The sequence below is a fragment of the Equus quagga genome, chromosome 19, assembly GCF_021613505.1.
Source record: "Equus quagga isolate Etosha38 chromosome 19, UCLA_HA_Equagga_1.0, whole genome shotgun sequence".
Taxonomy (NCBI): Eukaryota; Metazoa; Chordata; class Mammalia; order Perissodactyla; family Equidae; genus Equus; species Equus quagga.
Genome location: NC_060285.1, coordinates 37,963,811 through 37,989,293, shown reverse-complemented (window position 1 = coordinate 37,989,293; position 25,483 = coordinate 37,963,811). Strand labels below are relative to the sequence as shown.

At 38.8% G+C, this 25,483-nt stretch overlaps 1 protein-coding gene across 1 annotated transcript in view; it reads right to left on the bottom strand.

Annotated features, from left to right (window-relative positions):
* Nucleotides 1-786: 786 nt before the first annotated feature.
* Nucleotides 787-25,483, bottom strand: part of LIN7A (lin-7 homolog A, crumbs cell polarity complex component) — a 129,570-nt gene continuing 104,873 nt past the window's right edge. The window contains exons 5-6 of the mRNA XM_046646595.1: nt 7,776-7,994; nt 787-913 (exon numbers count right to left, since the gene is read on the bottom strand). Of these exons, the coding sequence (XP_046502551.1) occupies nt 7,776-7,994 (219 nt within the window). The 3' untranslated portion in view covers nt 787-913. The remainder of the gene's footprint in view (nt 914-7,775; nt 7,995-25,483) is intronic.

Below are 25,483 nucleotides of genomic sequence, written 5' to 3'. Positions count from 1 at the left end.
GATATAAATATCATGAGGATCAGTTCATGAAGCTAGGTCCTTTGCTAGTATTCTCTTACCAGATTCGTAAGACTTGGTAAGAAAAGACCTAAGTTTGTAACAAATACACTCTGATAATATATATATTGTGGAATAAATATACATTATATTCTGTTAGAATTAATAATAATAGATATAAGCAATACTTAAATTAAAAAAAAACTACAGTAGTAGAGTTCTCTATTCTTGCTTCTAGCAAACTAAAAGTTGAGCTAAAATTTCCCCACTACATTAGTGCATAATAAAATTTATGGAAACCAAAAATAAAAAGCCAATTGCTTCTAGAACCTGAATGGAGTACAAATATAATGTAATAACTTGCCATTTTCAAGAGGGGGATAGAGGTTGAATTCGCTATTAACTGGAATTCTAACTCAGACGACTCAGCAATGCGATTGGGGAACAGGTCAGGGTGAGAGGCAATGTGTAGGTTTCTTTTAAGTGGTGACAACTTTGAACTGATGCAGTTTGAACCACAGGCTAATGAGGGATTTGTTAGTCTCTGGAAAAGCTATAGACCCAAGAATAAGTTAATCCTGGCCCTGGTGATTTCTCTGAAAGTCATGGACTTCATTCTTCTTATACTCTTTCAGTCTGCAGACTGGAAAACTCTCCCTTTACACACTGAGAATTCCCATCACACTGAATGGAAGGTCTGTGTGTGTAAAGAGCACGTGAGCAGCAGGGGTTCAGCCCTAGAGAAAGAAGGTGTCGAGTTGCCATGGTAAAGAATTTATACAACACGTGTTCACAGCTTCTTGATAGGTATAATTATCAGTATTGTCTTTTCCTTTGACTATGTGCTAGGATTCTGAAGCACGGTTTCAAATTTGTGACTATCAGATGTTTGATCAAGTAGCTTTTCTCCAAGGACCTGAGGGGGAAAGAGTGAAAAGACATCCGTGATTAGTATTCATTTGTCAACTAAAATGTGCTAAAAATACCACAAGAGCATGTGCTATGTGAGAACAGCAAGGAGTATTTTGGGCGCTATCATTCATGTTCAATCTTCCACATTTGAAAAAAAAATTGTTTCATGTTTGCAAAGGAAGTAATTATCAAATGAGGATGGAAAAGACACAGTTCTTCCCTAAAATGAAATAAAGAACACCAGTTTGGAAACATGTAAAACATTTCTTACTCCCAACTCCAGATGATTCTATTTTTCTTCACGAAGGCATACGATAGTTAACCTTTATATTGCAACTCAGGGAGATTAGTGGTACTCCTGTTGAGGTGAAGGCCAGCACAACCTCTCTCTGAAAGGCTGCAAGCACCAATATCCCTTCTCTGAAGCAGATAGGCTTGTTTCTTCTCCCACAAGTTCAGCCTAACACTGAGTAAAACAGAGTAGGCAGCTGCCCATATGGTCAGATTTGGGAGAGCAGCACCCCAAACACTTCCCCCACACCTGTCACTCTTCCACCATTAGGGAGTCATTTTTTTCAGAGAGAGCAGTCGTTTTTAATCTGTATTTTTTTTCTCTTTAAAGATTTTATTTTTTTCCTTTTTCTCCCCAAAGTCCCCTGGTACATAGTTGTATATTCTCAGCTGTGGGTCCTTCCAGTCGTGGCATGTGGGACTCCGCCTCAGCGTGGCTTGATGAGTGGTGCCATGTCCGTGCCCAGGATTCGAACTGAGAAACACTGGGCCGCCTGCAGTGGAACATGCGAACCCAACCACTCGGCCATGGGGCCGGCCCTTTAATCTGTATTTTTAAAGCTGAAGATATTTTTATTTCAATGAATGCAGAGCGCCATATACAAAACAGATTTTAACAAACTGCTCTGGTTGACATGAAAGTTGGGGGCGCCTTGCAATCTGCCTCTTCTGCATCAACACTCGCCAGCTGCCACGCCTTCTAGAGATAGGCCTCAAAGCCCCTGGGCCAACAGAGTGGAACTGAAAGCCATGCTTGAGGCCGCTGGGCTTCTTCCTGAGCCACCCAACAAGATAGGACATGAAAGCATGATCTGCCATTAACACTGTAACCACTGCAACACGACGACTACTACTATTACCAGCTACAATTTATTCAGAGCTTGCTAATTGCCACATACTTTAAGAGTTTTACATATTTTTTCTTATTTAATCTCCACAACAGACCATTTTACCGAGTCTTATATTGAATAGCTTCCTACAAGTCCCTTAGCTACCAGGTGACAGAGATCTAGTGACTGAGTTTTTAATGAACAAATTTATCATAGAGTTACATGTCCCAAGGGAATGGGACTTAGGACAGGTGAATTTAAGAGTCTTAGATCTCTTCATCTATCCAGAGGGGAGCAGGCATGAGAGACATGCCAGCACCTGAGAGAGCACTGGGCATCCAAAATGTGGGTCACTGAAATGCACACTAGGAGGAACCTTCTGCATCAAATGTTCTCACTATTTCCCTCATTCCCATGATTTATAATTCAACAGATTAATGATTTTTTTTTTGAAATAAAGGCCTCTTTTCCGTGTTAGTGTAAAATTTTTTAATCAAATTGATTTGCTAACTTTTAAATGAGCCACTGTGGCAGGCAGAATAATGGCTCCCAAGATATGTCCACCTCCTAATCCCCAGAACCTGTGAATATGTTAGATTCCATGATAAAGGGAAATGAAGGTTGTAAATGGAATTAACGTTGCTAAACAGCTGATGTTAAGATAGGGAAATTATCCCGGATTATCCAGGTGGGCCCAATGTAATTGACAGTGGAAAAAGAGAGAGGAGAGAGAGTTGGGGAAGCAGATCTGACAATGGAAGCAGAGGTCAGAGCAATGCAATGAGAGAACTCGACCACCATTGCTGGTTTTGAAGATGAAGAATGGGACCATGAGGCAAGGAATGCAGGCAGCCTCTAGAAGCTGGAAAAGGAAAGGAAATGAATTTTCCCCTAGAGCCTCCTAAAGCCCAGTGAGACTGCATTGGACTTCTCTCCTACAGAATTACTAGATAATAAATTTGCATTATTTTAAGCCATTAAATTTGTGATAAATTTGTAGCACTGCAATAGGAAACTAATCCAACTGTGAGGATGAAATACTTTGAAGTATGGGGTACTCGTTTGGAGGTAAGTGGTGGGGTGCATTGGATAACTCCAACTCTAAGCAGCATGGGAACGAGTCCCTGGAAAGCTCCTGCGAACGTGACTCCAAGGGTGGATAGGGGAATGCGAGGGCAGGTGCCAGTGAAGACAGAGGCAGAAAAGCACAGTGTTCAGGAGACAGAGGCTTGGAAGCCCATGTTTCTGAGTTTGAATCACAGCCCTATCACTTATGTGGGGGATCAGAATTTGCCACCCCAAAATGTGCATCTCTAGTATGAAGAAACTTTGACCCTCCCCATGACTGCCTAAAAGAATTTAAGACAGAAGGCCTGTCCCAGGAAAGAGCTATCACCAGAGATAACTATACTGTAATATAAAGTAGGTGTGATAGACAGGGAGGCACCCAATAAGGCCCATTTTTATCAAAGTTCTCTCTCATTTGGTTATAGATGGCCCAGAAACATTTGTTTACCAAACATTTGCTTCTCCATCTCCATGTAAATTGCCTTCCTCCCTTCTGAAGTCCCAAACTACTACCCCCAACATCCTCTTTTGTCTTTAGCTGAAGACGATATTTAAGGTGGAGGCTTTGGCCATTTTGGCAAGTTACTTAGTTTTCCTGGATGTCTTCCGTGTATACATATTATTAAACTTTGCTTGGTTCTCTCCTGTTATTCTGTCTTATGTTAATTTAATTCTCAGACCAGTCAGAAGTACCTAGAGGGTAGAGGAATAATTCTTCATGCCTTACACTTACTAGCTGTGAAATGTGGTATAGATTTTTAAAAATCCTACATGCTTCAGTTTCCTTCTTTAAAATGAGATTAAAAATAGCAACTAATACTTATAGATTATTGTGAAGATTAAGTAATTATTAAATATATGAAGCACTTAGAAAAGTTCTGGGCACACTGTAATTGCTTAATAAATGTTATCCAGCCTTATGATGATTATTTCTGGCCCAGTTTTCTGCTTGGTAACTCTGGGTTCCTTGGTTTCAATTTTATCAGAGTCAGCCTTTAGTACCAGGTCCTCTCAGTTGGGTAGCAGTTCCCTAGGTCAGATCACCAGGACCATGGCTGTGGCAGTGGTAGTAGAAGGTATAGAACAGTCAGTAGTGGACAAAGTTAGATAAATAGGGGCCTGAAGAACAGGAGGAAAAAGAAATTGGTGAGGCCGCTGGCAAAGACCAGCTGTACTCTGTATATCTGTTAAGATCCAGCCTGGTTTTGAACAAAATGAATTCTCTACCCCAGATCCAGCAATAGAAGGTCATAGAAGTTAAATAAGCTTTTGGTCTTGAATTCCTCAGAATGGTGACATCTCAAGGAGTATTTCTCTTCCTTCCTACTTTTACTCTTTGGTAACTGGGTGAAATATGGGTGTACATGCAGTCACACTTTTAAAATAAGATACTTATCAATGTTATGCTTTCTCAAAAATAGTGGATATTGCATAAAAAAACATAACCATATTCTCTGTCCAGATTTCTATATTATAATTGTATAACGATCATATCTTTTACATCTTAAAAAACATAATCTATTCTTCCCAATTATCAAACATGGAACTTACGGGAAAAGACAATTGAGTTTTGCTTTAGGACAGTTTAAAATTAAAAGTAGGCATGAGAGATATTCTCCACACACTACTTGCATTCAGCCTATTTTCCATTTGTATCCAGCACTTACTATTACTGGTAACTTCATAGCTTATACCATCTCAGATAAAAAAAATTATTACTTCTCATTTAGAGAATAGAAATTGCATTTCATGTGATAAACAATAAGACAACATCCGACAAGTATTTCGCTCTACCTGGTCTTTGCGTGAATTATCAAACTTGAAAAAAAAAATCAGAGTTCTGCTCAAAGTAAATAGGTCAAGCTAGCTTCAAATCTCTTTGTAAAAGCAACCATAGCATGAGTTAGCAAGTGTAACAAATCCATTTAATCCTTAAAAATCTAATTAACTAAAATTTGAACAAGAGGTAATGTAGGTCTCTTTGACTGAATTCACCATAAAATCCATGGATGACATGACTTGGTTGTATTTCACTTGTACTTCAAATGGCCACTACAGCTTCATCTCAAGGGGCCACGATCATGTGGATTGCAAGTGCTGTGTTGGCAAGCATAACTATAAATTTCATGTTTACTTAAATAGAGCTTTACCATATCCTGTGCGGGAAAAAACATACTTTGAAAATGCCTTTTAATAAAAATGTTCATCTTTCATGATGAGACAATAGGAAATTCTGAAGCAATTTAATCAAGACTGATGGAAGTGGAATTGAGTACATGGCCCAGCAAATATTTATGGCCAAGTTGTCTACTTCCAAAGATGCCTGAATGACCAGAAAATATTATGGTCATTCAAGCTTTATGTAAGCTTGGAAGCTTTTAGTAAGCTTTAGTAAGCTTCCAAGCTTATGGAAGCTTTTAGGAAGACCTCAGAAGTCTGAATGACAACATATTTCTTTCAAAACACTTCAGAACAATTTTACTGTGGGCCAGTGTGGTAAACCAGTTAGGAGAATTGTTGCAAGTCTGTATTACTGAGGATGGGAGAAAAAAAGAGTGGAGAGAGAGTCAATGTTTGACTAAAGAATAGTGGACTGTTATTTGCAAAAAGATCTTTGGGATCTGACGGTACAAATGGACAGTAACTTTACATTTGGAGTGGATAGAGAGGAGAAAGGTATGGACAAAATGACTTCTCCATATGTGTCCATATCACTCCATCTCAAGGATATCATCCTAGTCCAAGCCACCATATCTCTTGTTTGGACTACTATGCAATAGCCTCCTAAGTAGTCTCTGCTTTCACTCCTACCCTCCAAAATCTGTTCTCCCCACAGCAGCCAGAGTGATCTTTTTCAATACATAAATCAGATTGTGTCACACTCTTGCTTAAAAACCGTCAGTGGCTTCCATTGCAATCAAATTTAACTTCTCTCAGTGGTCTAAAAGCTTTCTGTGACCTGGCCCCCACCTATCTCACTGTCCTTCTCACTTTTTATTCCCTAACTACCCCGGCTTTCTTTCTGTTTATCAAATGTCAAATGGCTCATGTCTGCCTTAGAGCAACTGCATTGGCAATTTCCTCCTCTTCTTATGCTCGCTTCCTGGCTTCTCCTAGTCATTCAATCTCAGTTTAAATGTCACCTCCTTTGAGAGGTCTTCCCTGATCACCTAATCGAAAGTCACCACCTAGCCAGTCTTTATCAAAGTACCCTATTTCAACTCTGCAAAGTACAGGTCCCAATAGGACATTTTTATTTACTTGTTTATCAACTATCTCCTCCAGCCTGAATGTAAGTATAGTGACAGCAAGGACTTTGCTTTGCTTAACCTGTTTCTACAGCCCATTGGGCAGTGCCTGGTCCATAGCAGTGCCAAATAAATATTTATGGTTGAATATTGTAGTTTTTACAATGGAAGGTAATTTTAGATAAAGACACCAAACTGTGGTATATATAATAAAACTAGCAGACTGTAAAAGAAAGATACCTAGTTGGATTTCCAGGATTGTCTGAGGACAAAGCCCATACTCTTTTTACTTCCCCATGTAGTTTCTCCTTTCTGTGTCACAAAAAAATTAAAGTCTCATATCATATTGAATGTTTCTAATGATAGTGCAAATAGTAATATAATATTAAATGAGTTAAAACCACCAAGACCCACTGTCATCCTTCCAAGAACATTGGAACCTTATTTCAAATACACATTTGTAGACATCATGGTGTGGAAGTATCCGATGATATGAGCTGTCTCTTCCAAAGGATAGTAAGGAAAATTTTTATAACTCCAGAATATCTGATGTTGGCAGATGAAATACCTGGTAGAGTAAGAAGGAAAATAATCCTATGCTACTCGTAAGTGTGGTTGTGGGGACTCCACTGAAGCTACTGCAGCTTCATATCATTCATCTAAAAAAGGAGCTTTTAATGATACTTACCTTGAAAGGTTTTTCTGAGGATTAGGGATAACATGTGAGAAGGGTGCAGCACATAGCAGGCACTTCAAAGATGGTGATTCTTACTCTTCACATTTTTTTTCTTGAATTTTGAAAAAATATATAGCAAAACCTGACTTAGCATTCTTTGTCACAAAGTGGAATTTAGAAAAAGGCAGTTGCATTTTAGACACATTTTAAGTGAGCACCCAAAGAGAATTTCAGAATCTCTCAGATCATGGACACCGGCAGGTCTCCACTTCATTCTTTTCAGTTGAGCAGTTTTCTAATAAACTGTTCTTTAGTATTCTAAAGGGGATCTTCCCAGGATCAGCACTATGTGGTTGTTTAGGTTGTATACTGTGCAACGGCAGCCAGCCAAGGCGGAGAGTGGTGACTGGAATCCAGCCCACAGTCTTGCCATCTTGCCATGTGTCTAAGGAGCGGGGTTTGCACAGAGCCTGCATTTTCCTAATTTGTATAAAGGCATCTATAGTCTGTACCTGGCCCTCTCAAAGTATATTATTTTTCAAAATAGCTTACATTTGCAGGGAATATAGTTGAATGACATGTAAAGTAAGCAATCATTTTGTTTGCATTTTCTGAGATCATTGTTTTTTGTTTGATTTTTTTTTCGATTATTAAATCTAATGACTTTGTTCCAGCTGTCTAAGAAACTATTAAAAAAAACCCAAACTTGTATGTGGAAGGGACTTTCCTTGTATGGAAGAAGGCGCTTCTCACCTATGACATGTGGTTTTGCTGTGTTTGTTGCTGCTGCTGCTGTTGCTGCTGCTGAATTAGCAATTGCTGCTGCTGCCGACGCCGGGCTGTCCGTAGCTTTTCAAAGCGAGCCTCCATTTCTTCCAGGACTTTTGGGGTGTATCTGACCACCAGCTTGACAGTGTCCTTAGCGGCCTTGAGTAGTTCCACAGCTTTCTCATGGTGTTCTCCCTCCACACTCTGAAAAGACAGTGACATTTCTTGAAGGGGAGAGCTTCTATGTTCTTTTCCCTGAGAGACAAATCTGAAATGAGTATCATATTAAATCCCAGTTTGAAATTTGAAGAAGGCATGGCAAATGGGATTTACTGCCATCAGCATTGCTATTTATTGCATTTGCAGTTGGACTATAAGCAGGTTAGGCTGCTATAGGGTAAAGAAGGGGTTGAATGGGATTCAAGTTAGGAGGGTGAGAAACAATGAAGACCTAGAAGGTAACGCTAACATCTAGAATGGGGTTTCTCAATTTCACCTGGAAGAGTAAATGCACTAGTCAGGAGAATTTTGAAAAAATTAAAAAATAGTGATGAAGGGGGACTTTCCATTCAGATATCAGAATTATTAAAAATCTACAATAAGTAAAACTGTCTTATTGATGTAGTAAGAGACAGTAGATAGAACAGTGAGTTCAGAAGCAGATCCATCATATGTAAAACTTTATTATATGATAAAAATGGAATTTAGATCAAAGGGGAAAAATATTGTCAAATAATGATGCTGGAACAGATAATAATTAAATGATACAAAATAATGTAGACCCCAATCTTAGTCTATGCCATATATAACAGATTGATTAAACATTTAAATATAAAAGTAAAACCCGTAAAACAACTAAAAGAAAACATGGCTGAACATTCACCATCTTGCAATGCAAGAGGAATTCTTAAGTAAAATACCAAGGAAAAGAAATCACAAAATCAGATTTAAAAATTATAAGTTTCTATGTCTCAACCACCATAAAAAGGTCAAGTAACAAACCAGAAAAAAATATTTTCAATATATGACCGTCAATTCATTAATATTCTTCAAATGAAGAGCTCATATGAGTCAATAAGGATCTAAGCAAAATGGGCAAGTGAACACATGGACAAATAATTTTAAAAACTCCACAAATGTTCAATAAACCTGTGAAAGGATGTTCGAGCTCCATAGTAATCAAAGAAATACAGGTGAACACAAAGTATTTCATTTTTATTTTAAAAATGGTAGAGATGTATTTTTAAAAACAGGCATACTTTGTTTTATTGGCTTTGCCTTAGTGCATTTCACAGATACATATTGTATTTTTTACAAATTGAAGGTTTATGGCAGCCCTGCATCCAGCATGTCTACCAGCACCATTTTTCCAACAGCATTTAATCACTTTGCATCTCTGTGTCACATTTTAGTAGTTCTTGCAATATTTCAAACTTTCTCATTATTATTATACCAGCAAAGAGATTATGACTCTCTGAGGGCTCAGATGATGGTTAGCACTTTTTAGCAATAAAACATTTTTTTAAATTAAGGTGTGTACATTGTTTTCTTAGACATACTGCTATTGTCCACTTAGTAGACTACAGTATAGGGAGTGACATCAGTGACATGGCAGAATGAGCTGTTCCCTTTATCTCTCTCCCTTTGAACTACAACTAAATGGACATTCATTGACCAAAGGAGCTTACCCACATAGCACAAAGGGACACCTGAGAGACCCATGCAGCTATACATCTGAAGGTGGATGGACTCGCTTCCTAGAAAGTGGCAGAGATAGGCGAGCACTCCCCTACACTTCCTCCGCAGCCCTATGCACATGCCCAAATACCTTCCCAGCCAGCACAAGTGCCCATAGTACTGTTGCTGCCTTGAAAGTGGGATTGTAGTGTGACGTGACTGTGGGAAGGGGTGGCAGCAGCCCAGAGCCTGCAAGCAAACACTATCCTGGTTGGTGGGAGAGCCCACCCTGCTGCTGTGGTCCCAACAAGTGGCCCAGGCTTGGACCCTGTAAAGAAGCCTGGCCCAACAAAGACAGCAGCTGCCATGACCATAAGAAGAGGCGGTGGCAGATAGACATGCACACAAAAGCTTTCCCAACTGGCACAAGCACCCACAGTACCACTGTGGTCCCACAAGTGGGAATGCATCTGGGTCCAGAGGAAGACCTGAGCCTGCATGTGAATGCTTTCCTGGCCAGTGGAACCCTCCACCATATCTGCACAACTTCCAGCAGATGGGGTGGTATCAGAAACACAGCTCCTGCTTCTCCCCAGTGGTTGCAGGTTGCATCTGTGACCTGATACTACCACAAATGCCCTGGCAAAAGATTAGTTCATCAAACACCATGAGAAACTACAGCAACAATTCAGAGCAGGAGGAGAGTGATGAATCTCCAGAAACCAACCCTGAAGTCACTGAAATTTACAATCTAAATCAGAAATAAAAGCTTTCATAGATAAACAAAAGCTGAGGGAGTTCATCACCATTAGACCTCCCCTGCAAGAAATAATTAAGGATGCTCTCACACCTGAAAAAACACCACAAAGGTCTACAAAGCTTTGAGCAAGTAGATATATAGACACACAAAATAAGAAAACTGCAGCTCTCTTTCAGAACAGGGTAGCAAATACTTAATTATAACTTAAAAGATAAAGGGAAGGAAAGCATCAAAAGTAACTATAAACACTTCGACATCACAAACTCACAAAACAAAATGGAATAATTTGTGACAATAATAACTCAGAAGGAGAAGAGGAAAGGGATGGAACCTGCTTGTGTTAATGGTGATAAGAGGCTATCAGAAAATGGAGTATCTAATACATGAGATCTTTTATACAAACCTTACAGTAACCACCAAGCAAACAATCAGAGCAGAGTCACGATTCATTAAAAAAGAGAAAACTGAAAACTCCAGAAAACATATCTCAGCTCTAAAGACAAACATAGGCTCAGAGTGAAGGGATGGAAGATGATACTCCAAGCAAACAGCAAACAAAAGAAAGTAGGCATTGCCACACTTATATCAGACAATGCAGCCTTCAAGATAAAAAAGACAATAAGAGACAAGGAGGGGCAATATCTAATGATAAGAGGGACATTCCACCAAGAGGACATAACACTTATAAATATATATGTACCCAAACACAGGAGCACCAAAGCATATAAAGCAACTATTAACAGACCTAAAGGGAGAAATTAACAGAAACACAATAATAGCAGGGGACCTCAATACCTCACTTCCATCAATGGATAGATCATCCCAACAGAAAGTCAATAATGAAATAGTGGATTTAAATGAAACATTTGATTAGACAGACTTCATAGATAAAAAGAGAGCATTCCATCCCAAAACAGCAGAATATACGTTCTTCTCAAGTGCACATGGAACATTCTCAAAGATAGACCATATGTTGGGAAATAAGGCAAGTCTCAATAAACTTAAGACTGAAATCATATAAAGCATCTTTTCCAACCAGAATGCTATGAAACTAGAAATCAACTACAAGAAAAATGCTGGGAAAGTCACAAATATGTGGAGACTAAACGGCGTGCTACAGAAGGACCATTGGATCAATGAAGAAATCAAAGGATGAATGGAAAAATACCTGGGGACAAATGAAAATCAAAATGCAACATACCAACTCTTATGGGATGCAGCAAAAGTGGTTATAAGAGGGAAATTCATAGCAATACAGGCCCACCTCAATAAACAAGAAAAATATCAAATAAGTATTTTTAAACTACACCTCACAGAACTAGAAAAAGAACAAATGAAGCCCAAAGTCAGTAGAAGGAAGGAAATAATAAAAATTATAGCAGAAATAAATGAAAGAGACTAAAAAATCAGTAGAAAGGATCATGAAACTAAAAGCTGGTTCTTTGAGAAGATAAATAAAATTGACAAATCTTTACCCGGACTTACCAAGAAAAAAGAGAGAAGGCTCAAATACATAAAATTAGAAATGAAAGAGGAAAAATTACAATGGATACCACAGAAAATACAAAGGATTATAAGAGAATACTATGAAAAATTATATGCCCACAAATTGGATAACCTAGAAGAAATAAATAAATTCTCAGATTCATACAACCATCCAAAACGGAATCAAGAAGAAGTAGAGAATCTGAATACACCAATCACAAGTAAAGAGATTGAAACAGTAATCAAAAACCTCCCCCAAAAACAAAAGTCCCGGAGCAGATGGCTTCTCTAGAGAATTCTACCAAACATTCAAAGATTTAATACCTATCCTTCTCAAACTATTCCAAAAAATTGAAGAAGACTCAATGCTTCCTAACCCATTCTGTGAGGCTCTGATACCAAAACCGGGCAAGGACAGCACAAAGAAGGAAAATTACAGGCCCAAATTGCTAATGAACATAGATGCAAAATTTCTCAAAAAAATATTGTCAAATTGACTACAGCAATGCGTTAAAAGGATCATACACCATGACCAAGTGGGATTTACACTACACATGCAGGGATGGTTCAACATCCACAAATCAATCAATGTGATACACCACCTTAATAAAATGAGGAATGAAAATCACATGTCATCTCAATGGATGCAGAGAAAGGATCTCACAAGATCCAACATCCATTTGTGATAAAAACTCTCAATAAAATGTGTATAGAATGAAAGTACCTCAGCATATTAAAGGCCATATATGACAAACCAACAGGCAATATCATATTTAATGGGAAAAAACTAAAAGCCACTCCTATTCAACATAGAACTAGAGATTTTTGCCAGAGCAATTAGGCAAGAAAAAGCAATAAAAAAGGATCCAAACTGTAAATCAAGAAATGAAACTTTTTCTGTTTGCAGATGACATGATTCTATACATAGAAAACCCTAAAGAATCCACTAGAAAACTATTAGAAATAATCAACAACTACAGCAAAGTTGCAGGGTGCAAAATCAACTTCAAAAAATCAATTGCATTTCTGTACACTAACAACAAAGTAGCAGAAAGACAAGTCAAGAATACAATCACATTTACAAACAAACAAAAAGAATAAAATATCTAGGAATAAATTTAACCAAAGAGGTGGAAGACCTATACACTGAAAACTATAAGACATTTTTGAAAGAAGTCGAAGAAGATATAAAGAAATCAAAAGACATTCATGCTCATGAACTGGAAGAATAAACATAGTTAAAATGTCCAGATTACCTAAAGCAATCTACAGATTCAATGCAATCCCAATCAGAATCCCAAAGACATTCTTAACAGAAAAGAATCCTAAATTTTATATGGAACAACAAAAAACCTCAAATAGCCCAAGAAATCCTGAGAAAAAAGAACAAAGCTGGAGGCCTCGCAATCCTGGACTTAAAAATATACTACAAAGCTATAGTAACCAAAACAGCATGATACTGGTGCAAAAACAGACACACAGATCAATGTAACAGAATTGAAAGCCCAGAAATAAAACCACACATCTACGGTAAGTTAATCTTCGACAAAGGAGGCAAGAACATACAATGGAGAAAGGAAAGTCTCTTCAAAAAACGGTGTTGGAAAAACTAGACAGCCGCATGCAAAAAAGTGAAAGTAGACCACTATCTTATGCCATACACAAAAATTAACTCAAAAATGGATTAAAGACTTGAGTGTAACACCTGAAACCACAAAACTCCTAGAAGAAAATACAGGCAGTATGCTCTTGGACATCGGTCTTAGCAGCATCTTTTAGAATACCATGTCTACTAAGGCAAGGAGAACAAAAGAAAAAACTAGCAAATAGGAGTACATTAGACTAAAAAACTTCTGCAAGGCAAAGGAAACCATGAACAAAATGAAAAGACAACCCACCAACTGGGAGAAAATATTTGCAAATCATATATCTGACAAGAGGTTAATCTCCAAAATATATGAAGAACTCATACATACTGCTAATAATGTAACAAAAACTGGTACAATTTTTCTGTAGGGTGCTACTGTGTATATTGAATAAAGCCCCTATAGTGAATAATTTTACTTTCAGAGAAATTTACTAAGGATGTAACCAGATATGCACACATATAAGATATATATGCACACTATAAGGTACATATGATATACCAGAAAGCAAAAAAATCATTTCTTAGCTTTTGAGTCTTAAAATAGTCTTTTGAACATCACGGTATAGACTGTACATAGATGGGGAAACTATGTTTACTCTAACTAAACACAAAGAGGCTTCTCTCAACCTTCTAAAGATTCTCCACGTTGGGATTAGGGAGAAGCAAAGCAGAAGAAGGTTGTGATCAGACGTGATAGGACCCTGATGAAGGAGAGAGTCTCCTTCCCTCCCAGCTGATCCCCAGGGCAGATGACATCACTCCTATTTTGTAGGGTCCTATTTTATAGGACTTGCTTCCTGGGTAAAGCTCAGGGAAGAAGCATATATGTTATGTGACAGATAGGGACTGATACAGAGACCTACCAGAGACCTGCCACAACACCTAAGAGTGGCACCAACGTGGCAGGGAAGACCAACCCAAATTGGTTGAGATTTCATTTTCACAAAAGAAAGGGACTGAAAATGAATATGAAATTGAGTTACAAAAAACAAAGCTGCATTTCAAGCACACTTCAATCATATCTTGAGATTCATAACTGCTACTATCATATAGATTTGGAGACTTCAGAGACTGTTCCATTCTCTCAGTTGCTGCAGGAAGGTGGATGTGGACTGAGAAATAAAAGCCTTGAACTTAGCAAGGAGGCAGTCCTGGGTGGCCTGTTAGAGCATGACTTCGGTCATTTGTCAGAGTACCAGGCAGATACTGAGAGTTTAAGAAATGACTGTGGTGAGCCCTGGAGGCAACTTACATAACCGCTCCTTCACCAGGTCTGGACTAGAGAGAGAGCAGGGGCTATAAATAGCTGTTGGGCAGAATGAATTTTTATCTGTGGCTGAAGTCTAGGAAAACAGGCTTGTTCACTGATTAGTTCAATCTTTTAACTATTCATTCAATCATTGACTTGGTCACTCAATAGATGTTTATTAAGCATTTATTCTACTAGTAATGTTCTATTAAGTTCTTTGGAAGAACAGGAAGGACAGGGGGAAACCGACAACTTTGTGCAATATAAACCCTATTTTCAGTATGCTTGTAATTTCTTTGTAAATTGCCCCCGATGAATTGTTAATGTATGGAATTCTCCTTTAAAAGGAAAATGTGGTGATTTGGTTGTTCATACCTTTCTCTAATTTCTTTCTTAATATTAAAACTTAGGCTCTTATACGGTTCAGTAACAATGGTTTGCCCGTTTTCTAGGACAGATGATTAGTCTCCAGACTTCTTTTTGGCTTTCGTTCTATTTGATTTCATTTAGTAGGGTTGGAAATTCTAGGCCAGACCTTTCGAGGCCCGTTATCCCAGTTTAGGCACTATGCCTGCAATTTAGAATTGCCACAGGAGGGCTGTGGTACTAATACATGGGGCCATCACGCTCTCACCATAGTGAAGAGCTCAGGGATGTGGCTAGTGTGCCATACCCAGCCCCGCAGCACAATCGGGGTGACCCTCTCCCACCCCAGCTCTGCTCTCGCCCATAGAGTTAGCAATGTATAAAAAGCAGACTCAGTGGTCTTTGAATCCAGAATTTTGGACAATGCTGGATTCTTTCAGGCTCACCAGAGTCATCAGTTTTCCCCGTTTGACTGTACCTCTCGCTCTGCCTTCCCCACCAGGGCACAGAACCATCTCAGGAGATCTGGGCAGAGTGTCATATTTCTCTTCTACTTGCAAAAATGCCTTGTTAAAATAACACAAATTACATGATTGAATAGTATAATAGAAACTAAGAGGTAACTCAGAGATTTGAAAAAACATGTTTGTAGATTGTATTATTTCAAACACTCCTTAACCTTGTTTTTAATTGTTTTCAGAAAAATATCTTAACTCTTGCCTTAAGGATTGTTCTGAGTGGCTCTCTTTTTTCCACTGGCTTTGCTTACTCTATGAATACTGTCAAGAGCATATGTTTGTTTCCTTAACCTGTTATTTATCTTGGGAGTGCTTTTAGTCCCTTGCTATAACTTTTTAACAAGAATAACTTTTTAATAAGCAGTTTCTCTACTTCTTTCTTTCCGTTTGAAGGCAAGAACAAAAAGCAGACCACCTTCCCAAGGAAGTCTTGTTCCATGCCTAAAAAGAGGCCAAACTATGTGCTCAGTTGGGGTATACATGTTCATGTGCAAACACTTGTTCATAGGTATTCCTTGAGCCCTGAAAGTTTATCATCTATTCCTACTTTCGCCGTGGTCTATTTCTCACTCTTAAGGAAAGTATGCCTTATTTCAAGCTAAATATTTAAAATATGTTTTGAAAATTAATAGATTATTTGTAAACAATTAAGTTTTTTCCATTAAAGCTGCATATATAAAAGCCCTCTCAGTTTAGGAATTTAGTCCTTTATAACAATTAATTCAGTTTGATCAGTCACTAAAAACTTTACAGCGCCAGCTTCTCCCATAGGATGAAAACATGGCTCTGATGTGACTTCAGGAGACCTAGGAAGGCTTCCAACTTTAAACTGAAATCCCCTCCTGCATTTAAAACCTGAAATGCTATATTTTTAGATTTCATCCTCCGGCTTTAAGAGTTTTGTTGTACCTATTGCAATTTTAGGAAGTCATTAGCATGGATTAATTTAACAAGGCTTTCCAATAGACATCTGGTAAAAGTTGGATTTTACTAAGAAGGTGAGTGGCGATGAAGAAGGCATGGGGGTATTCTAGGTACCCAGGACATATTTAGACCGAAGAGAAGTGTGGTCCTGAAAAACAAAAGCCCCTAAAGAGAAAAATTGCCTACTCCGCAGTTGTGCCTAGTCTGTCCATGAGCATTCGCTGAAATGAGTTAAAATGCGTTAGGAAGAGTAGACATTCCCATCCTGAAAATACTTCTATCTTTCTCCTGCTAAATCTTTAGAAAATACACACACAAATCAATACAGGCAGGAGAGTTCAAATAGTTCTATTACCATTTCCAAATGCATAAATACAAGGTAATAAAATACTAAACGATGTAAAACTGGGAGAACTGGATCTCCTATAATGTTAATATATGAAGGAGTATGTTTTCATTCAGGAGACAAGGGAAAAATAGCAAAAAAACTGGAGGAATACTTTCACAGCACTTTCATGCAGTAGTAAAGTCTAGAAAGCTTTAAACTGGGTTAATTTGATGGAAATTTACAAAGCCGTCACTGATAAATGAACCACTTTTAAAACATGGCTGCATTTTTATCTTTCAATAGTTTCTCTATCTCCACACATTGTGGGATATCAAAATGGCTGCTATTTCTCAGTATGCTCAATTTGCTAGTTGATTCAGAATCTTCTCTAATAAGAGAGAATTTTGGATTGCACTGCATATATGAATTTGCTCACGACTTGTGCTCTCTCCCCAATGTGATAGAGACACTGGTTGTTAAATTTTGACCCTGGCTAGACCTTAGATGGAAGACATGCCTGCCCTGGGAAGGAATCTTGTTATCTGTGCATAATCAGTTGCCAAAAGGCCCATGCCTGGGTCTTTATGCTGGTCTTTCTCTGTGTGGATTTCATGGAGATAATCCTGACCCAGTTTACTGATGGATAAATTACTTAAACACTTTGTCGGATAATTGAGAGTTGGCTATACCTCTCAGTTATTCCAGGCACATCTACAACCAGGTTTATGCATAGGCTCTTAAAGAACATCAGTCATTCCTTTGGATTAAGGGCCAAGTGATGTTATCAGAGAGTAAGCGATATCAAGGGTATTGGGTTATGATATTTTAGCGCAATTAAGTAGTTTAGAAACTCAGAACCTGTAGCTGTAACGACCCTTAGAGACAATGTCCTTTATCTTCTTCTGCTTTTTTTCCTGTTTTTTTTTTAGTCTTATTAACATCTATCACTATACATAGTTACAATATTTTTTTATGTGACGAGGACTTCTAAGATCTACTCTCTTAGCACCTTTCAAATATGCAATACAGTATTATTAACTACAGTCACCAAGCTGTACGTTACATCCCCATGACTTATTTATTTTATAACTGGAGATTTGTACCTTTCGTCCAAAGATTGGTTTTTGCGTGATGTGAAAGGATAGGAACTAATGACAAGGATAAGATCCGTCAACTCCTAGATCTTTACGGTATGAGTGGCTAGAGAAGGAGAAGCATGAGGCTACATAAAGGGCTTATTATTAGTGGGTTATGATTCTCCACTTAGAAGTGGCCCAGTAAAGTCAAAGGCACACTTACTCCTTTTCCACAAAGGTAACAGTGATTGATCATTTTGTTCTTATGATAGTTTTGCTTTTAGTCCATTAATGTATTTTGATATTTTATTTTAAGAGTGTTCATGTCTATACATATAACTCTGTATGTGTGTGCACTCTAACATTTATTGAGCATTTATTAATTGCAAGGCACTGCTAGCTGCTTTGTGTGCATTATATCTAATCCTCTTAACAACTTTGTAAGAAAGGTAATGGAGAGCCTGAGAAATTTATCCTAGGTCCCCAGGTAGTCCATGGAACAGAAGGAACTGAACTGAGATCTATGTATTTCCAGAGACTAGGCACTTCCCTACCAACCCCATAGCCTTAGCCAAGATAATAAAGAGAAAGCAAATATCACATGAGTGGCTTTCCCTGTTCATGGTCTTCTAGACCAGCTGTTCTTAAACTTGGATGTACATAGGAATCAACTGAGCCACCTTTAAATATAGAGACCTAGGCTGTATCCCAGAATTGCCATATCAAGATCCACAATGATATGACATGGAAATATGTGACTTTATAAAACTCTGATACAGCCAGCCAGTCCCTGATGTGCAGATTAGAGTCTGGACATTGCTGTGGACTATAACAATGCTATCTTATGGATTTCCCTACGATGATACTCCAGGAAAGAGGGCTGGGTGGGTGAGAAAATCTTATAATTTTGCCTTGATGTAGCAGTATAGTCAGCATTTTCGATCATTAAAAAATTCCCTCTATTTATTGGGTGTTTAATTAATAATGGAATATCTTTGCACAAGCTACAGCATTTATTCAGCAAAAATCCTTGGTGACTGTTTGATCCCTTCCTTTTCTCAAATATGTTAATTCCTGTTCTAAATGTATTATCTTTTGCTGAAGAAAAGTGGCAAGTGTATAAAAAGTATCACGTTTATCCCTTGGGAAAAAACATGCTAATACTCTCCCATAGTACTCTGTTCCTGCCTAAATGCTAATATCTATTTCAGTGCACTGTAATTTATCAGTTTACAATCATTCTGCTGTCACCAGACTGTCCAAGGGCAGGATGAGCCTTATTTATCTCTGTGCCCAGCATCTATTGTGTGCTCAATAAATACTTGTCAATGAAGAAACCATCTCTCTCTCTCTCTATTTTTTCTATTAGGCTAAGGAGGCCCAGTACTTCCTGGGTTTGAATTTGAGCTTCTTCACTTATCAGCTTTGTGAGCTCAGACAAGCAACTTAGTATCTCCAAGCCTCAATTTCCCTCTCTGTAAAATGGGTATCATAGAGTGTCTACTTTATAGGATCATTATGGGCATTAAATTTAACATAGACAAAGTACTTGGAAGAGCGTCCGACACTTAAAAAGGGATCAACAAATATTAGCTCTTTGTGGAACTATTTCCTCTGTGGTGATCTTGCTGTAGGACTTCAGATGCTTAAGGACAACAGCTACAACAGAGCACAATTTGTCTTTGAGTAGGTAAAAGTTTCCTTTATATTATCCGAGAAGCAAAAGTTTGCTAAATAAATTAATAGTGTACAGAGTTTGTTGAAGAACCTTTAAAGCTACTTAGGTAAATCAACTCCTTCTAATCACCCTCAAGCAATTTGGAAGCATTATTTCCATATACACAATTGATATTCTAATTACAGGCAGTCATTATTTATTCATGAAAAACTGTTTCTCTCAGTCCCTCTGTAGTGTCACACTTTGTTAAGGAAAGGAAGAGCATGTGCAGATTCACTTGATAGGAGCATGGGTAATGTGAGTGAACTTGACAGGGGAAATCAGCAAATGACCAAACACTACAGAAGTGCAATGAGGTTAACAGGAAAAAAAAAGTGTATATAAGTACACATATTTTTATCCTGTGAGAGTAGTTATAAATATAAACATTTTCAAACCATGAAAGTGGAGAGTGCAGAGCATTAGCAGCAGGCCCAAAGGGGCAGAAAACCTAAAGGGAGCAAAAACTTTGGAAAAAAATCAGTGCCAGAAATCACAAATCTAACATTTGATTGATCTTAGCCCACCTTTCAGATCTGGAGACTAAAACTGGAAACAAATGCAGGTAGTACATCTCAGCTGCTTTATAGTAACTCCGTTCAACCCTCAATGTTCTGGCACCAAAAGGAGGAAAAAACTTCCTAAGGGTAGTTGGGATGAAGATTAAACACACACACATACACACACAAATGCGTACAAACACACAATAAATGCATATACACACTACACACTTATACACCCAATAAACACACACACACGCATATACACATATACACACATGCACATACATACATGACCATCTTCAGGAGCACAAATGTGAGCACTAGAGATTTGAAAACAGGACAACGCTGTGTGGGAAAATATTCCTGGAAAATGAGATCTTTAAATCAGTCTGTTAATTTTAAGCAGTAAGTTTCACCCAAGAAGTCGAGATTACAGGGAACCCTTCCCAACCGTGATTCACACTGGTTTGTGCTTCTAAAATGCATGCTGTGCCTGCCTGCACTCTCCAAAGCCATGACATTCTATGACACTAAACCCCCGAGGAGCAGAGCCTCTTGCAAATGTTCAGAAGCAGGAATGTCGAAATTGCCATTCTCAATATTTGCTTCCAGGTCTGGTCTGGCTTAAGGGAGGGGTGTGGCGGTGTGATAACCACCAACCCTCACATACCCACCAAGAACTACCTCCCCCATACTCACTACTCTTACAGCCCCACTGCAACAAGCAAATATCTCTCAGTCTCTATAATTTAGTGGGACTCTTTAACCAAATCATCAAACCAACCTTCAGTACAGCCCTGGTGACAGGCGGACAGGCCAGGGATTGGGTCAGGAGGATGGAGGTGTGAATAGTAGCCAAATCACTGATTAAGAGTGTGACTTTTAGAAAACGGCCTCTCCTCTTTGTGCCTCAGTTCTCAGATAGAGACATTTCCGGTTTTAGCACGGAAAGTCCCAGGAGATCCCTCAGTCCTGGGCAAACCCAGACAGTCAGTCATCCATTAAGAAGCAGAAAGCTGTTGCAAAAATTAAAGCGTGCATAGTAGTGCCTGGTAAATGATATCTCTTCAATAAATATTCGTTTTTGTTTTTTTTTTTAAATCTGCAGCCCTTATGGAGTTTGAATTTTCAGTGCCCATGATGGGAATCCATTTTCTCAAAGAAGGATGGGTCCCTTGAACACCAAAGGGCAGCGTGAGGAAGTGGAAGGGAAGAAGAGATCTGAGTTACGGGAAAGGTTTGAAGGAGTGGTTGGAGGGCACCTGCATCATTTTTGCTCACTCTGCAGTTCTGCCAACACCCTAAAGGCAGCCCCAGGACCGTGGAGCATTATCCTTTTGCCACTGTGGATGGAATCCCAAAGATGGTGGAGCCCGGCTTAAAATGGCAGAGCTAGTTTAGAAGCAGTGCCCAGATTTAGGTGAGGGCTTTAAGTGCTGATGAACCAGTGCAGCTTCCCTGGACACTGGCTGGGATCCCCGAGGCCAAATACCAAAGCCCCACCTTCAGAGTCCCCATTGACTTTGACGGCTGGTAGGCTGTTTTCCTGATGGGGACAGGGCTACAATGGAAGGTTCTATGAAAGATTTTGCAACTTGGAAGAAGATTTAGCTCTAGAGGAGGCTTTGGGGAAATCTTCTTTTGCTAAGCGTGGCATACATCCTCCCATCTCTTCTTCCTACAGGACAGCATGGATTATGCTGCAATAACACCCAGATTCTGTCAACCAGAATAGTTCTTTTTTCCTTTCAGTATCTTACTCTAGTGATCTCACAGAGACCATGGTTTCTAAGGAGTGTCAGAGAGACAACAACAGGTTCCTGAAATTATTCAACCAAACCCTTCAAAGGGTACACTTCATTATTTAACCTGGTTTAGAATCCTAGACACCCAGGCAATTAATATAAAGCATAGTGGAGAAACACAACAAATCTAGGCAGAAGTTGTCTGAGTCTGGAGCTGTCAAATGTTTTTCCCGTGAAGTGTAAAGCAGCGGGGACATTTATGTTGCTGTGTACCATGAATAATAAAACATTAATAATAGCTGTAACATTTATTTAATTGCAGAGACTCAACATTACAGATGCCTTCTTGCAGGAGAAGCAGTGAAAATTTAAAGGATATTTCAGGTTTACTGCCCAGTGTCTCTCTGTCTCTGCTTATAAACATCCTTCCCAATTAAATGTACACCCACAGAATATTCTTTGGATTTGTCACCAGAGTCTTATATTAACATTTTTCAGACAGGTCCACAAAATAGATTGTACTTATTTGAAATGCTCTAACCGGCTCTAACCTCTAATGATTCTTTCACCCCTCCTCTCTGGTTCCTGCTCCCACTAGCCGTGCAGCCACCCAAACCAGACCCCTGGGACATCTTTAACTGCCCCCTCAACCCACATGCAATTAACCAGTGATACTGGTTGATATGTATTCCCCCCATTTACCATCTCATCTCATACTCTTCTCCTCTTATTTCTCAGGATTTCTTGACTGGATTTTAAAATATCCTCTAGCTTCTCTCTTGCCTAAACTCTTCTCCAGATTCTAGCCTGAGTCCCTTGGTCTTCCTACGTCCTTGCTTAGACTCTAGTGATGAGCAGACAGAAGCACAGCTCTGGGAGACCCTGTCCTTGAGAACAGAGGCTGTACTACATTGCTTGTTTCTCCCCAGGACCCAGCACAGTGCACAGTACTCCCCCAGAGCTTCCTTAACTAATCTGGGGAGAGCTGGCTTTGAAGCTTAGGCCCAAAGACTACCAGCTGTATGGTTTAGGGCAAGTGATTTCATTTCCCTGAGTGTCAGTTCCCACACATGCAAAACGGGGTGAATGGCATTTCCTTCAAAGATGTCATTTAAGATTTAATGAACAACTCATGTGAAGTGCCAATACTAGACCTGGCCCACGGAATGCACCCAATAAATGTGGGTTTCCTTACCCCATGGGTATTTCCCCATTTTCTAGAAGTGAAAGTAAAAATGTCCCATAGCACGCAAAGCTCTTCCCTCAAGCAGACAGTCCAACTCCATTTTGTGATATTGATCTTCAGTATGTGAGCAACAGCACACCTTTGGTTTTACCACGTTTCATGTTCCCATAATCTCTCAGTTTATTCCCTCAGCCTGGAATCTCCTTCCTCCATTCTCCTGTCCTAGGAAAACTCCATCCACCATCCAAACAGCACTTCTTCTCTACCTCGTCATTTTCTTGCTCAAAATAAAGTAGAAACACCTTACAGCTGCCTATACGGACCTTCACTGTCCACTCTCAGCTGGCCTCTCCAACTTCACCTTCTAAGACGCCCCCCACCATTCATACCCAAAATCCCACTGGATTTTTTTTATGTTGTACATGCCTAATTCACTCCTGCCAGAATTTTGTAGCACTAGCTACCTCTCATAAAGTTCTCAGGTAAAAGATGCTCAACTTTACTGTTAAGATGCAGATTTAATCCAGAATGGGATAACAATTATTCACTTACTTAAAAAAATTGTAATGTATTCCAAGGATGTGGTGAAATTTATATTCTCATACAATGTGGAAGTATAAACTGGAGGTCAATTCGGCAGTATCTATTAAAATAAAGCATGCCCATGTCCCTAACCCGGCTTGCACATATCAGTACTCACCCTAGAAAAACAGTCATTCATATACATAAAAATTTTCATTGAAGCAGGGTTCACAATAACAAAACAAAACAAAACGAAAAACCAAATTGGTAACAAGCGAAATGTCCATCAATAGGGAAATGGTTAAATCAACTGAGGTACCACATAACATGGAGGACTATACAGCAGACTGAAAAACATAAGGAGGTACTGACAAGGCAAGATATCTAGGACATCCTTCTAACTGAGAAGACAAGTCATGACTAATAAGTACATACAAAAATATCAGTGTATTTTTAAAACTTACTTATAATAGTAATAATAATAACTAACTTTCATTGAGTGTTTCCTCTCAGATATTGTTCTAAGTGCTTTAACTTTATCAAAATAGTTTCTCTTCCTAACAACCTGGTGATGTGTGTAATATTATCATCCCAATTTAATATACAGGGAAACTGAGGCACAGTAATGGGCACACCCTTAAGGGCAATGAATCTGTCTCCAAGCCTGGCCTCTTAATCACTGCTCTGTATGGTCTCATATGTTTACATCTAAAAATAAATTTAAAAAGTAGTTGAATAAACGTGTATGTGTGTGTACTTGAATGCAAAGAGAAACGTTCAAGTAAATACCCACTATCAAAGCATTTCTTCATGGGAGGAGAGGAAGAAACTGGAAAGGAGTGTGGGAGAGGGAAATGGTTAGAGGGACTTCTTTTTAAGTCCGATTTCAGTCTTTTCACACTGAATTATTTGGACATTTTATAAGGACGCATTCACATATTTCCTGTATAATTTGTTTTAATACAATAGCCCAGTATCATCACGAGGAAAATGAGAGGGAAAGTCATTCTAGAACAAACTGAATAACATACGACAAAAGGTAATTTTGTTTAAAAAGCGCTCTGAGGCACAGCTTTTGAAGTAATATGAGAAAAAATAAATTATGACTGTAATTGCCTGGGTAATTTAGGTGAAATGAAGAGATTTTAGCTGCATTACCTCAGAAATTACGGATGTTGAAGTGTGGTCTGTGGGAGCTTCAAAACCCCGTTTGTAAGGGAATGCCAGGACATTCCATGTGAACAGTCACGACTGAATGCTTTTTTTCCTCATACCGTTAATTTGCTGAAATCTGAGTTCTTCTTTCCTTCATTTCCTCTCAGTTGTTTATTCGTCTGTGCTAACATTTCAGTTGTAGGGCCTGGGAGAACATTCATGTTTAAGCAGGAAGGCCGTAAATCCAGGTTTTCAGGGAATAATGTTTGACTGAGAAATGGTGAGGAAGAATCATGGACTACAGTAGGTTTAAATGTTTGCTTTTCATCCAATGGCTCCTGAGATGAAAAACTGCAGTGTTTTGGAGCTTGATAGATGTAAGCTCCCAGAGAGAGTTACAAATCAGTCGACCTAGGAATTTTTTTGAAAATGAAAAGAGTTGGTTGTATATTTCTTCTTTGGTACAATTATTAACAATCGCCCCCTTCTTTCCCCCAAATAACAATGCGTTGTAACAAAGAAACACAGCTCTTTCCTACATAACAGATTCGTAGTGAGATCTGTTTCTTCTCTCACTAAATGTTAAGTCCTACCTACGCCTGGTCACCCTGCCTCTTATTCTGGTCCCTCTAAATGACTCAATATTGTAGTCACAGAAATCATTCTTTTTTTTTTTTATTGAGTTAATGATAGGTTACAATCTTGTGAAATTTCAGTTGTACATTAATGTTTGTCATTCGTGTTGTAGGTGCACCACCTCACCCTTTGTGCTCACCCCCCACCCCACCTTTCCCCTGGTATCCACTAAACTGTTCTTAGTCCACATTTTTAAAT